General features: G+C 40.6%; 1 protein-coding gene across 2 annotated transcripts in view; it reads left to right on the top strand.

Annotated features, from left to right (window-relative positions):
- The first annotated feature begins 1,070 nt into the window (after positions 1–1,070).
- Positions 1,071–15,387, top strand: part of COLQ (collagen like tail subunit of asymmetric acetylcholinesterase) — a 43,984-nt gene continuing 29,667 nt past the window's right edge. For both annotated transcript variants that reach the window (XM_027639506.1, XM_027639505.1), the window contains exons 1-2: positions 1,071–1,282; positions 14,909–15,021. In XM_027639506.1, the coding sequence (XP_027495307.1) occupies positions 1,177–1,282; positions 14,909–15,021 (219 nt within the window). In that variant the 5' untranslated portion in view covers positions 1,071–1,176. The remainder of the gene's footprint in view (positions 1,283–14,908; positions 15,022–15,387) is intronic.

The following is a 15,387-nucleotide window of genomic DNA, read 5'->3' as shown; positions in this document are numbered from 1 at the left end:
GTGGAGTCAGTGCCCAGGGACACATGTCATCATCTCTCTCAATGACTACTTTTCTCTAAAGAAAAAAAATAAATTCTGTAATTAATCCACAGTATTATTGCGTTTGTCTTGGGGGGGAGCAAAAACCAGTGGGCAAAGAAAACCATCTCCATCTGGGAGAGAGTAATGATGTTTTTCACAGTAAAGGATGTACCTCTGATTTTCTTGGAAACCACTGTTAGATTCCAGGAAGAGCAGAGGATCTCTCTGCTAGTTATTCAGAGAGTGCAAATTAATTTGCAAAGCCCTGTCAGTTGCAAAAAGGCACAGAAACACCAAACTTCTGTACAGGTAGCAAGGGCACCTGCTGCTTTTCGGAGAGTGGGAGGTTTGTTTTCCTCGCACAATGCAGTGTAGTGTGTTCACTGTCACCACCCGCAGAGCCGATAGCGTTTCACTCACCCCATTATGCACATGTATTGTTTCCTCCACCTGTTGCACCCCATCAATAAACTCTGTGCAGTCCTACAATGTCTGACACTACCAGTGATACTGTCATTTTCACTTAAATCCTAAATAATAGTGTGTTTATCAGTTTGTGAAGCTTTTGTGACATCCCTCACCTCAAGCTGCACTCTGTACATGAATGCAGTACTCATAGCTATCAGGGATAAGCAGATGTTAGGTCACTGCTCATCTTTCTCATTAAGGCAATTAGTGACCTGTAGAAGATGATCAATCAGGGATTTTATCCATCTCGATGCCGGTGTCTGGTTGCCTGCACTGAAGGATGCTGTTTTTAGTCCAGTTCTTAATTTCTCCCATTCCTGCTCATCATTATTATTATCCAAAGTGCCTTTTTGCTTCTGTTAGCAAAACCAGAATCCCCCATGCCCCAGTTTTAGCAGCTAATGTCCACAATAGGGGCAACTGATCCAGCACAGGAGTTAAATATAACTGTGTCTAGTGTAAGGAGAAGATTTAATGGGAAATGGTTGGCATTCCTTCTTCCTAAAGGCACGGGGAGGGAGGGGGGAGAGAAAGAGAGAGACGTACACACACTGACAGACACACGCATCCCATAGCGAGGGAAGAGGCAGAGAGCAGGCAAGGCAGAGAGGCAGTGAGGGTAGCAAGAGAGCCAGCCCCAAAGCAGCCCTGCGCCTCTGAGCTGGAATCTGCCAGAGCACAGCCAGCATGTTCGTCCTCAGCCTGCTTGTCTGGGGATCTTACCTGCCGCTTCTCTTCTGCTTTGCTTTGTCTCAGACTGCGTACGCTGACAATGTCTTCTCAATTTCAGCAGGTAAATTGCTTTAAGTCTCGTTACTTTTCCTTGCTTGGAGCACTCTGCACTCTGATTCTTGCACTTTCCAGTGATTGGGAACACAGGAAACAAAATAAATACTTCAAATTGCAGATCTTGGTGGAGGGGTTTTGCACTGCAGACCTGTTCTGCCACATGTTGTTGCTTGCCTGGTTTTGCTTTTTGCTTTATAATTTCTAGTTTTAAACCCCTCCCTTCCCTTCCCCATGAGAAATAATAGACAAGATCCTCAGCCGCTCTAAAATGCTTTTTTTCCATTGGCTTCTGTGGTGCTGTGCTAATTCATGTATCTGGTCCAATTAGTGTATTACTTGCACGTCTACATATTTCTTTCTATTTTGGATGGGTTCAGGTAGATTACAGCAAGGGAAAGAAAATAAATCTCAATGTATATCTGCTTCTATAAATAAAGCCCTGACCTCAATGAGTGGTGCTGGAGTCCAGCTGGGTGTTATCAGAATAAACATCATCTGGCTCTGGCTATGACACTAACAAATACTCAGATGACTTACATAGCAAACAAGAGTCCACTGCATGGAAAATCCCTGCTAGGCAAAGACAAAACAAATTAGTTGTCAGCTGAGGCAGGGCACTGGAAATCCCTCTTAATAGATTTTACAGTTTCAGCAGCAAGACTTTCCTTCAGTCATGTTCTGTGTGAAGGAAGGGGAAAGCTGGTGAGAGCTTTGACTCCATCTCTTCTTTGAGGAACTTCTGCCAATTTATGGCAAATCACTGTCTCCCACTTTCTGTCTGCTGTTCTGTATCTGTCAATAGAGATGCTTCTAACTAATGTCCTGGATTCCTGTGGTGTCAGATTTGAGATGTTTCAACCAAGATTTGTAGGTCAGGGCCAGCTGTACCTACAGATCCTTCCCATGGCTTTCATAGTGACCAAAGGTGTGCATATTTCGTCTGTACGTAAAATCAACCTTAGACATGAATCTAGAGGCAAACAGCCTTTCTTGTTCTCTAACCTCTCTGGTGTGCCCACAGAGCCAGATGGTTTACATTTGAGGCATTTATGAGGGAAGGGCAATCCGGAGGGAAGCTTCTGTGAGAGGTTAGGTGTCTGCAACTAAGTAGCACTAACATCATGCATGATCCCTTCTGGGGGTTTCTAACAAATATTTTAAATGTGCAGAATTACTACACTGTTCACTCCCAATGGTTTGAACAGTCCATTCATTTGAAGATATTCAAATATTAAGATTCTGAGGGCCACAAGAGTAATCCCTTGGTAAAAGCCCTGTAGCATTAAATAATGTAGCCATTACGGTTCTGTAATTATTTCAGGTATCTTATAAGATATCATCTAGAAAAACCTAAAGTTCAAAGAAGTACATACTTTGATAACAATTTGATCCATTTTTTTTAATCTTTAGGAACTAACAATTTTTTTCCACTAAGCTCTGTAGGATGCTAAAAAGCATTTCCATTTGTTATCATTTCTTTTCAATGGGATATGCTTTTTCCATTATATTGAGATTTGTAAACTCTGAGGTACAGAAATCATCAACATTTATGTTCTCTGATATACTCCAAATTGCTTTGCAAAAGCATGTAAGTCATTAGACCTCAAAACTTGTTTTGAAGAACTTTATATTTATCTGACACTTGTAGATGTCACTCAGACAAACAAGAATTGGATGTTTTCATTGCCTTCTCCTGTGGCATACACATTTGAACTGTCCTCTTAAAAAATAAGCATTCATTTAATAACCTGAACCTTAGAAGAGGAAAAAGTTATCATTTCTGCTGAAACCATAGTACGCGAAGGAAAATACCAGACTCTGCTCTTTGCAACAGAGTATTTTCCACAGCACAGCCCTGGAGGCTTGTTTGTGAGAGACCCCAGGGCTCCCCAGGCAGAGACTGCAGCCATGAATGCCCCTTTCCTCCTCCATCCCCACAGGTCAACAACAGCTTCTGGTTTCAGGCTCAGGGAAGGTGTGAACCTGACCAGGAGATCTGGTTCCCAATGTAGTTGTTTGGGCAAATTACCACCCCAAGCTCTGCACCATGGCAAAGCTCCATGCTGTGCTCTTCTGGTCAAGACACTAAAAATCACCTTTATACCCAACAAGCTCTTAGTGAGGTTTCTGCCACAAATGTATTTTCAATGTTTATTTGATAATATGTGGAAAAAATAACAGATGGCAGATGATTCAGTCATAATCCTACAACCACAGGACTGGATTAAGAGATGTACTTTGGGGAGCTGTTACATACCTGTATGCCATTAGTGTTTGTTAATCAGGGCTATTTGGTATGAAAAATGACATAATAGTTCATTTAGTGCTTTGGTTACATCTACATTTTAAAAAACTTCTAAGAGAATAGCAATAAGTTCTGTATTTTCTGGTAGAAATCTCACAGTGGGTACAGAAGGTGAATTAATTCCATTTACATTCTCAGTTATTTCAGTGGTTTCTCAAATGTTCCCTTACTGTCAGCTGAGTCAATTATTTGTATCTGGCACCAGGATGTAATTTCACATTTAAAGAATGGATTTCACCACTGCACTTGCAAATTCTGAAACTAATCACATTTAACAGTGAGGATGTTTTTAAGCAATGACTTGTCTTTCCTATAGTCAGGAAAACGCATTTAGGAATTTTCCAGGTATGTCTGAAAACTTCTGGGCTAAAAATACTTTTATTTCTTTTCTCACACATCTTTGCATAGCAACAGGTCACAAATAAAGAGTTTTATGGGTCACAAAGCAGTAATTAGAAAGCAGAGATAAACAACCAGTAGAATTGGAAAGTGTTTGTAGAACAATAGGGTAAAGAAGAATAATCTGGACCTTTGTTTTGCTGCCATCTCCACCTTATAGTCCCATCAACCTCAAGCAACAGTGCATCCTTGTTTTTGGAAGTATTTTGAATGTTGTGTCAGCTCCAAAGAGTTGAGTCTGCTGCTGCTGAAGCATCGTTTTTGGAGAAAATGCTTCAGGGAATAATACTACAACATGCTTAAGCATGTGGCTGTGGTTCGGTGTGGCAGCAAAAACTTTTCAGGGTTTTTCATGGTAACCTGAAAATACCTATCGTATTCCACTCTTAATCTACTGTGTTTGTATTGTCATTTATAACTTTTTTTCATAGCTCTGCTCTACTGAGGTTCCTGCACTGTTGCACTCACATGATGAAATCTAGGCATGAGTTCTATCGTCATTTTTAGTAGGGCTACATGAACCAGTCTGCACCTTGTAAGAACCAGCCTGAAGGAAGTCACCTTTCAAATTCAGGTAGTAGAAAGACTCTCTTCTCTCTGGCTCATTCCTGCTCTGGTATTCTGCTCATCCAGACCCAAAGTTTCTGAGGTTTTGCAGAGAGATGGGACAGTATTTAAATTACCAGCAGCAGCCAAAGTAAAAGAACTGCATCTCAGTGCTTCTTCCAACCCAAACTGCCTTTTCTGCATGCCACATATGCATCCCTTGATTCAATCTTCTCCCACAATCAATTTTGATACATAGTCCCATGGACAGAATATAGCTGAAAAATTTAAAAGAACTCAATGGGATGGTAATATGAGAGCAATATCCCTTACACTTTCTTTACCTTTTTTCCTATTATTTTCCTGAAGAAAAGGAACATCATGTGTCGCTAGGCATGAGACTTAGCTTCTTTGAGTCAGGAAGGTGTCATATTCATAACCAGACCTCGTGTGGCAGAGCTGCAGAAAACAGTTTAGTTTTCTTGTGGACCAAAACTGTTGGAGCCATGGTGATGGGCAAGGTGGGTTGGGAAGAGGAGCTGTGAGGGATGACAGCCTTGGCTGGGCCATATGGGGAAGGGACACTTGTAGCCACCGTGGTGCTGTGGTATGGAGAGAGGGTATTGTACATTTGTGAGAGAAATAGTGGAGAGAGAGAACACAAAAGCAATTGTTTCTGATACGGAGGGAGTTGGGATCTCAGCTGTCATTCTCTAAAAAGAATATCTGACCCCATCATCAGGGTTTGGGATTTTTTCCTCTAATGGAACAACCTGCAGAAACCCTAAATAATGTCAAAATAGACAGCAGAGATGTCAGGTGGATGGGTTTTTTTGTTTCTAAGGAGAGTAATTATAAATATTTATGTAAAATCACAACAGAAAAAAATTATCAAAAGTGTTTGCTGGAGAAAGAAAGATGCAGAAGGAATTTAAAATAAGACCAAAAGTAAATTCTAGAAAACTTTCCAAAGGCAGTAGCCAGAGCCTACTGGAAAAGCAGCCCAAAGGGTGACTAGCAATCAGAGGTGAATCTGTGAAGAGTAAAAATATCAGCACAGGGAAGAAGCCTGGCTCTGCTCTGAAAGTCAGCATGGGCCCAGGAGGTGCCCAGCATCCTGATGCCATTAGTCAGTGGGTTTCTCACTGAACATAAGTAAGCAGGGAAGCTGTGGTTAGATTAAAATTCCTGAGGGAAATCAGCCACTGGCAAAGGCTACAACTTCATTAGGAGAAGGAATGCAAAGTATCACTGGCCATAAGAGAGGGCAGTCACCTGGCTGTGGATCTGGCTAGCCAAAGGTCTTGGGGCAGGGCATTTAACAGATTTCTGGCTCATTTGTGACTCACAGAAACCTGAAAGGGAGGCAAAAGATTCTTTCAGTAGAATCTCTGTTCAACTTGAGAGAAAAAAATTATCTTGGGTTTGGCAATTTGAGCCTGATAGCCCAAATGGGTGGCTGGAAAGATAAGCCATAAGAAGGGTTGTTTAATGGGTACCCATCTAAGCTGATAAAGAAGGCAGTTGCTGAGCAGCCTCTGCGGAAAGGCTTGGACTGGTAGCAAAATAACAGTCTAGTATGTTGCTTTAAGTAAATGGGTCTTTAAAATAAACACAGTTAAAGAAACAAAAGTTTCTTTAACACAGTTAAAAGAAACACTGATTTGACTTTGTCTGTATATTCTCCCCTGGTAGATATGACCTGTGAAAATCCCAGATTGAGTTTTCTGCTCAGACCAATTCATATGATACTCAGGGAAGAAATTACCTTAGGATTCACAGACTCTTCTCTGGTGGCATACACTGCAACACCTGTCCTGAGTAAGGTGAGAGCAGAGCAACCACTCTTGTGCACAGCCTGTCTGTGACTCATGCCTACATCCACCTTCATATCAGGAAGGGCAAAGGGAAGACTGATGTAATCCACAGTAGCAAGGGAGTCCCAGGAGATCCTGTGAAATTAGCAGTAGACCATTGAGCGGAAACCCACTTGGTCCTGTGGGTGAGGGACAAGGAAAGGACATCAGAGGGAGCTCAGGAGGTTGTGGCATTTGTCTTGCACCAGTAAATAAAAATCAGAAGAGGAGACAACCACTAGTAAGGAAGCTGGAAGCTGGTTGAAACAAGCTCTGGTCTTCTATGCAGGAGGGGAAAGAAGCTTCTGCCCTGCTTATGTCATTACTGGATGACAGGGTGCTTGGCTTGTCAAAAAAGGTTCAGTGATAATGCATATGAAGGGAAAGGGTTCAGTGAAACACTGCTTAAGGTATCACAAACATTCATTTGTTCAAGAAAATGCATGAAAAAGAACCATGCAGTCCACTGTGTTCCACTGCTACCCTTGGTTTCATAATAAAGTTGACTTTGTTGGCTTCTTGTGGTGAGCTGATGAGGACAGAGGCATCCAGAAACAGAGAAGCCAGATTTGATACCCGGACTCCTGAAGTACTGGAAGATGAGACTACACCAGTGATCAGTTAATTATTTTTTTTTCTGGGGCAACATTTGTGTTACAAGTAAGGCAGCTGCCCGGCTTGAGACTGTGGAAGCTCCTCTAGAGACACAACCAAACAAAACCAGTATTTTTTGGGTGGTAGCTTGTGGTGAAGAAGTCCAGCTGCCAGGGACAGAGGTCAGTACAGGAGCTGAGGCAGTGCTTGCTTGTCTTTCCAGCAAAGGAAGCAGTAACTGATCTGAAGGTTTTCTGTAACCTATGAATGTTTCTGACAGGCAGCAACCAGTCCAAAAGGAAACCTCAGCTGAAAGCAATGCTGCAGCTGGCATGGAGATCCCCGCTGGCCTGAGTAAGCTTGCCCATTCAGTGTCATTGCCATGAATGAACACAGCACTATTTGTAGCCCACAGGTATTGGACATCCTGGTGAACATCAGATTTTTGTTGTGATCAGATCGGAAAGTGGAGGCTTGAATTCCAGCACAGCAAAGGAAACTAATTCAAAATCAGGTGTTTTCAGTGAAAGAGTGGAAACTCCGCTGACAAGCAATTCAAAGTCTCGTAAGATCAGCTTAGTCCCTATGTACTTGTAGTCAGACAGTGCTTGTAGACCTCTGCCTCTAGGATAAACAGTCATTTGTCATTTTGTCAATACTACTAAACCCCTGCACAGGAAGGGAACATTCTTTGGCTTCATATTTTAGCATCCTTGTTTTTTACAGTCTTTTTCCTATCAGATACTGGGGCTTCCCATGGGTGGGTTGCATTGGTAAAGGAGCAACAGCAGCATGATTGCAGCAAAAGAAACTGCTAATCTAGTTAGAACTATAGAAAATATCATTTGTGTTTAGATAGAAGGAAGTTTGTTGTCATGATAGACCCTTTATCCCTGCACTCTTTAACTCTTGGTGCTAGGATGATGTACAATTGCAGAATCAGGGACCACATTTGGCTATAAGGCAGCATAGGACTCAGCCAGGACATGGCCAGGAGATCAATCTCATGCTGCAGATTAGTAGGTAGAAGAGAACAGGGAAAGCCCTTCAAATCTAGGGGGAATTGTTTGAGGAAGTTCAGATATAAATGAGGGAGAAAAAACCTCACAGGAATTAACAGGCCCAACCTAGATGTTCTATTTCTTCCTTTCTCTCCAAGGAATCACCCTATTAATGGAAACTGGGGGCATGCTTTCTGTAGTCACACCACTGTAAGGGTGAAAGGACACTTGGGAAGAGAAGGTGGAAGAGAAGAATGCTGAGGAGGACTGAAACATTGAGGGAAAAAGAGGCTGTTAACCATTTTTCTCAGAAACTAGCAAGTGTGTATGGATAAATGCAGGCACCTGGGGAATGCACACAAGTTAAGGGAGATGCTTCATCTAAAGCAGGCAGTGCTACAACTTCAGATTTCTTCTACCTAGGGAAGTGTCAATTTATTTTTTTTTTTAGCTTCTTGAAACTACAAAGTTAATGATTTTTTACAATACCAAGTCAATACAGGGTTGGTTTCTTTTCTGAAAGGCAAAAGATTAAAGTCAGCTAAGCAGGGAATCTGTTGGAGCAAGGGAGTCATGAGGAATTTATCTAGATCATAGCAACAAACTTTCAAAGAGGACTTTGGAGGCTTTTCTCTGAAGTCTTACTGAGCACACAGCAACACCTACAGTCTCATAGGGATTGTCTGAGCATGTGGTGGAGCAACATCAAAGTCAAGTACATGTTTGATCTATGTCAGCACTAACAGATTATGATCTTTCAGTTGCAGAAGAGTGGCACTGGTGTCTCTCAGCTTTGTTGCTACTGATCTCACAGATAAAGTGGGAGAGGACTGTGTGGTAGTGAATGACATGTAGAAGTCTTTCGGGGCTGATGCAGCAACCATCTTGCATTAATCTTTAGGGTTTCAGGCTCTTCTACAGATCATAGTAGGTTCTTAGGCTTTAATATCCAGAGTATTTTTAATATTGCTTGTGTGACAAGTGGCTGAGTTTTATGATCTGGTTCATAAAATGATTGAGATGAGATACTGTTATTCACCAGATTGGAATTTTGTTTCTGGTATTGTAATTGAGTTATCCACAGATTTGGGGGACTTGCTTAACTTCTCTGTGCCTCAGTTTCTCATGCACTGAAGGGGAACACGTAGAGCTGTCAACATTGTTTAGCAGTGTCTAAATGCTCTGGACCTCCGTAAATGGAAGGCAATAGAAAGCAAATTGCACAGAACAACCCTGTTGTGGTTATCAGGATTTATATAACACATGGGTTTATTTTATAAACTCTATTATAACCCACTGAAGTGTCCACCCATCAGATTTTACTGGGATTTTTTCACTGTTCTGTGAAACTGGAATGCAGAGCCAATACAAGCAAATCTTTCTCTCTCTATATATATATCTGCTCTCAGAATTTTCCTTCTGCAATCAGTCTGAGAGAACAGTGTATAATTTTCTGGCACACACATTGTCCTTATATATGCACACAAATATGTCTGAAATGTTTGCATACAGGGTGTAAAAGGCCTTTCCTTCCCTTAAAAATCTCAGACTCCTTTGTTTTCCTGTCTTGCCGTGTCTGCAGTGTTTTCTAAGGCTGACCTGCAAAGAGGCAGCCGCCTGTCACTCACCAGCTGGGCTGCTCAGAGACACTGAGGGTCGTGGGTTAAATATTAGGTAGGGATGGAGGATAGAGTGTCCTTGCTTCTCTGGCCAGGTTAATATCCAGATCCACCGTCCAGGCAGTGTGCCAGGATTCATGCTGTTGTCCATCTTTTTGAATGTCGACTGATTTTAAAATATTTTATTTATTTATTTATTTATTTATTTATTTATTATGACAGCTTCTGAGTCTGTTGTGAGTCACCAGCTGGTAAAATACACATTACTGCTGCCACAGTCTGTAGTCACTGTGGGGATTAAAAGTAGAGCATTTTCAAATTTTTATGAGATTTTCTTGACTGTGGTAGGTTAGCAGTTGAACTTGACCTTAGAGGTCTTTTCCAACCTAAAGAATTCTATGATTCTATGAAAAGAATCTTGCAAGGTTTTGTCTGGATTTCTTAATTTTTTGAAGTTAATTGACTTAATTTCTGATCCATTTTACTCTGTTCCTTAAAGACTCTAAAGCTCCATTTTAAGAAAGATGAAACTAAAAGCAGAGGAGAGCTGCAATTCCATGTCTTATCCTGTAACTCCCATGGGGACTTCATGGGTAACCACCTCCTCCAAGCAGACACCATTACCTAAGCTTGATATATTTCTCTGGCATACTTAATCTGGTTTATAGGGAAAGATATATTTAGACCATCAACTATAAGGTCTAAATCCAAAAAGGTACTGAGACTTGCAGACTATTCGCTAACCTGACTGTTCAACCCAGCTCCTGATATAAGCTGTGTTGCCATATCTGCTTATATGCCTTTAAGGCACTCTTTGTGTCACAAAGCTTCATAAAACGCACTTTAAAGAAACATATATTGTTAATGCTGACACATATCTTTAGGGTTTTGAAGGAGAGTTTAATACCTGCATCTGCTCTATAAATAAAGGGGTTTGACCTTTATGGCTTTCAAAGGACACTTTTAACAAACTCTTAAAGTTTCCTAAATTAAAAAGGAAAAGTGCCTTAGTCACCTTGCAGTAGGTGTACAGAATGGTACTGAGTGGCTGCAGCCCATGGCACACTGCTGTCCTTGCAAGGAGGTTAAGAGGAGCCTGAATGAATAACAACAAAGCAGATGAAAGTCTCAGTTTCAGCTGGACAAGCCCACATTCATTAATTGACTAGTCTGCCCAGCTTGTTTATTATTAATTCTAAGAACCATCCAAGTAGGAGAAGCACCTGTGATGGGGTGTCAGCTATCAGAGGTCTCCATCTAGCAGAGTCTTGTCTGTCACAAGCTGGGCAAGCCACCAGCATTGCTGTCAGGGTGAGAAGCCTTTGGATAACAGCTCGGCTTCCCGTCAGGGCTTGCTGGATCAGTGTGGTCATAAATAGGAAGGGAAACACATATTAAGTATCCTTTTCCTTTCTTGTCCTTTCCTCCTGGCATTTGGCCCACAGTTTTGTGATTTTAGGATAAAAGTAACTTTTGTGGTTTATTGACGATTTTTTCAGTGAAATCCTGTAAATCTGACTTGAATCCAGGGCAGGACTTCTCTGGTACCTGCGGTGCAGCTGTGAGGGTTCATAGGGCCAAAGGTCAGCTCCAGAATCAGCTCTGGGAGGCCTGATAGAACTCATATGAGCCCCACTCCAGGGGACTCAGATTGGGTGAAGGCTTCTCTCTGGTTCTGCTTTGGACCATCTCAAATAAGAGTTGTTCCAGCTGGGGTCATAAGCAGTGTACAGGAACAAAACAAAAATTGCAAAAGCTTGTCTAAAATATGTTGTTCTCTGAAGCAACCATTGGCAGTATACCCATAGATCTATATAGTCACTTTCTTAAATTGGATTAATTTATGGTCTGGACCATAAAAATAATTTGAAAATGGTAAATACTTTCTATTTTAAAGCTATTATAATTTTTATGTTCTCTGAAAACAACTGTCTCTTAGTCACGTCCTAGAAGTTTTTCATTTTATCTTGTTTCTCTTATTGAATATGTTGACATATTCTTGACACTGAAGTTGTTGAAAGAGCAGTTTCCATATGAGATATGTAAACGCATGCTCTGTGTAGACAGGGTCTTCATATTTCACAGAAAACTATGATGGTCCTATTCTTGGGCTGAGATTTTTTCCACTGGTGGGGATTGGAGTATTTTGAAGTTGTTGTTTAGCAAACAAAGCTAACCTGGAGCCTAAAAATATGCATGGCATTTGCAGAGAGTCTGTAAGCCTGCCAAGGTAACCCTTTTGTGATATAAATCAAGGCAATACTATAATGGTTGTACATCTTGGGGCTATTGCAGTTACTTACAAAATCCATACCAATGAAATGTGGTCCTTATTGGAAGATCAGATTATAACAGTCGTACCTGTAGTCACTTTGTGAATCACTCATTGTTTTCTCTCTCTGCTGCCATATTACCTGTAATATGTGAGTTTGGGAGGTCCTTGGGTCCAGGCCACTCTTTTCTTAAATACTGGTTTGACAAATACACCTTCCAGGATGTAACCACGGTTACCGATGGAGCCCCTGAAATATTAACTACTCACATCAATATATAGATTATATCTGTCCCATATAGTACTATCTATACTGTTAATGGAATCTAGTTACTTAGTATATAATAATAGCATCTATTAAAATCATAAAATCATAGAATCAGCTGGGTTGGAAAAGACCTCTGAGGTCATCAAGTCCAACCCTTGATCCAACACCGCCGTGGTTACTAGACCATGGTACTAAGTGCCACATCCAGTCTCATCTTAAAAACCTCCAGGGCCAGTGAATCCACCACCTCCGTGGGCAGCCCACTACAATGTCTGATTACTGTCTCTGTAAGGAATTTTTTCCTAATATTCAACCTAAACCTCCCCTGGCACAGCTTAAGATTGTGCCCTCTTGTCCTACTCCTGGTTGCCTGGGTTGTAGCCCACCTCTCTGCAACCTCCTTTCTGGTAGTATAGTAGTATATAATATAGTATAGTAGTATAGTAGTATATAATAATAGTATCTATTAATATTTAGTATCTACCTAGTATCTATAGTAATAGTATCTGTTACTATTACTATTAACTAGATTTTGCTTGCTTCCACACTGAGGTCAGTACATGTTATCACTTTTTATACCTGCAAACCTAAACTGGATTTCAACCTAACTTGTGTTACAGTAGTATTGGTATAAGACTACAAGGACTGAAATCAGTGGCTGGTTTTTTACCAGCTTCATTAGCCATATTGTTTTTCTCAATAAAGACTATTCCACAGATTTGCAGACTTTTCTGCTAAAAAAAGAAAATCCAAATATTTTATAACCCAGGCCTGGACTTCACCCATGAGGACATGATAAGTATAATATGAGTACTATAGATTTACATCTATATTTAATTTTATCTTTGAAAAATATTTAAAAAGCAGCACTTAATTTTTTTTTTTAGGTAGTGGTACAACTGCCAGTAATGAACTCTTTTTTTACAGTGCCTGGTAGTGATCTCTTAGCAACTAAGCCACATCAGGCTAGTTTTGATAATCTTATTCTTGTTGAATGACAATAATCCTATTGAAATACAGTTAGATCATCAATAAGGTAGTACTAAGAAAGATTGTATTGGAATGTGGCCTAAAATAAAATAATAATCACACTTTATACCCTGTTAAATTACAAGCTGTCCATTGCTTTAATAAGATGCTATTTAGTCCCAATACAATATGTTCAAATACAATCCTGAAATTCAGACAACCACAGAAGTACATGTGCCAAAAATTGAAGAACTTGATTATGGCTGCATAAGAGTGACTGAAGCCAGTATAAAACTTAACTCTTCATATCTTCATATTTTATTCCTTGTGAGAGCTGGAGACAGGCAACTCAAACTTTTGCTGCTTTTTAAAGGTCATCGGCATTTTCAATGTGTATTTAAAGCTTTAAATGAAACAATATATATGATTTTTTTTTCAACAAATCTTCTGCCTTTCCCTTAAATTGAAGTTTTTGGCTGAGTTTCAAACTTGTGAGGAAAAGCTGAGAAAAAGTCTTCATTACGAACCCCTTCAGACTTTGACTCATTCTCAAAGACATTATCACAAATAGTGTTTTGATAGAGAAAAAAAATCTGGATGACGTGAACTACCCCTGAATGTTGCTCAATCACACTCCTCTGGGCAACTCTTTTCTGTACATCAGGACTGAGAAAATGCCATCCCCATTAATGTGGGATGGTGAAACTGATATAATACATTTTCTGAGACATTTGAAAAAATAAAAGTATCTCTGTCCTTTAGAAAATTTCCCTTGCCTTGGGATGTGACTAATATCCAGCCTGCAATTGATTTGCAAACAATCTAGCAATTTTGTCAGGTTTGTGTTCCCAGAAACTTAATTTAGAGATTTTCTATTAATACCAGATACTTCACCATAGGCTTTTCTTCCTACTGTATTTGGCTTCCTGCCACCCTTCAGCTCACAGACACCCATTCCAGCTGCCACTAGCCAGAGGAAGAAGCCAACAGGCATAAATAAATATTTGCTGTCCTTGACAAAACCTTTGAAGAAGGCCCCTGCTCTGATCAGAAATGTATTTCCCTCGGAGTAAATAGATTCAGGAAAAAACCTACACTGTATAAATGCACCATATTAATACCCTTCCTCTGTGAATCTTTGGTCACAGCTTCTTACACTGTTGATGTAAGATTATCTCTTAGAAAAAGTTAAAGACATTGTCAAACAGAACTGAGATCCTGTCTTACCAATCAGTCAGTGACAAAACTATCAGCTAAGTCTGGGGTTCAGGGTGTTTCTTTTTCTTAGGAATCATGCACAAATCAGAAATAAAGCAACCTGGTTGCAGTCCCAGGGGAAATGCAAGCAAATATGCTGTGAAACAGTTTCCCACTTATCACAGCAATGCCTAGAGCAGTTTGGTTCATGGGGAAGGTTGTGGGCAACAGCACAAGTGCTTCTCTGTTACAGCACACAGGCTGAAGCAGGGACCAGAAGAAGCAATTTGTAATACACTTTTGGAACAGAGAGGGGAGAAAATAATAAATATTTGATTTGTTTTCTAATGTTGCCTATCTGCAGTTTTCCAAAATCAGCCTGTGTCAGAGCCACATTAAGAGCTTAAAACTCTGCATAGCCTTCAGCACGAGAAGGAACTTACAGCCTTAAGGGCCCACCCAATTTCTTAAATCCCTGCATGGATTATGGTGTTGCGATCAATGCACGCAGGATGGAGGAAAATCCTGAGAATGGAAACTTCTCTTATTCTGTAAGAAATGTTTGTGCTGTTCAAGACAACAGATGAGTGTTTGTATTGAACAGATCTCCCTTGTTTGGAACAGAAGAAACAGCTCAACTGCAGAGCGTGCTGCCTCCTTGGCCCTCCTCCACCACCCCTGTTCCCACCACCGTACTTCAGACACAGCTGGAGCACTGTAAGTCTGGCCTGAAAGCCTCTCTCTGCTTTTACATGACTTTTAATGTGTGACAAAGATGAAGCATCCTCTCAAGTATTTGTGGTGTCACTCAGCAAATGCTCCTGGCTGTGTTGATATGGCTCTGTTAGGACAATCTCTCAACATCCCAGACTGGGACTTGAAGTAAATCCCAAATAGATCAAGGAATTAAATAAGGCTGAGTTTGTTCAGGCAGTTAATTAAATTCTCCTTACTCTATTTTGGGATTTTCAGAGTAAGGCAATCCTGAACTAAAGGAAATGCCAATGCAATAAATCCAGTAAAGACAGAAGGGCACAGTTCCATTCTGCCCAATGATTTCAGGGTGTAGATTATGTATATTTT

The sequence above is a fragment of the Corapipo altera genome, unplaced genomic scaffold (genome assembly GCF_003945725.1).
Source record: "Corapipo altera isolate COAL_440 unplaced genomic scaffold, ASM394572v1 44, whole genome shotgun sequence".
NCBI classification, from domain to species: Eukaryota; Metazoa; Chordata; class Aves; order Passeriformes; family Pipridae; genus Corapipo; species Corapipo altera.
The sequence above is the reverse complement of the archived record's forward strand: the minus strand, read 5'-3'. Positions and strand labels throughout refer to the sequence as shown.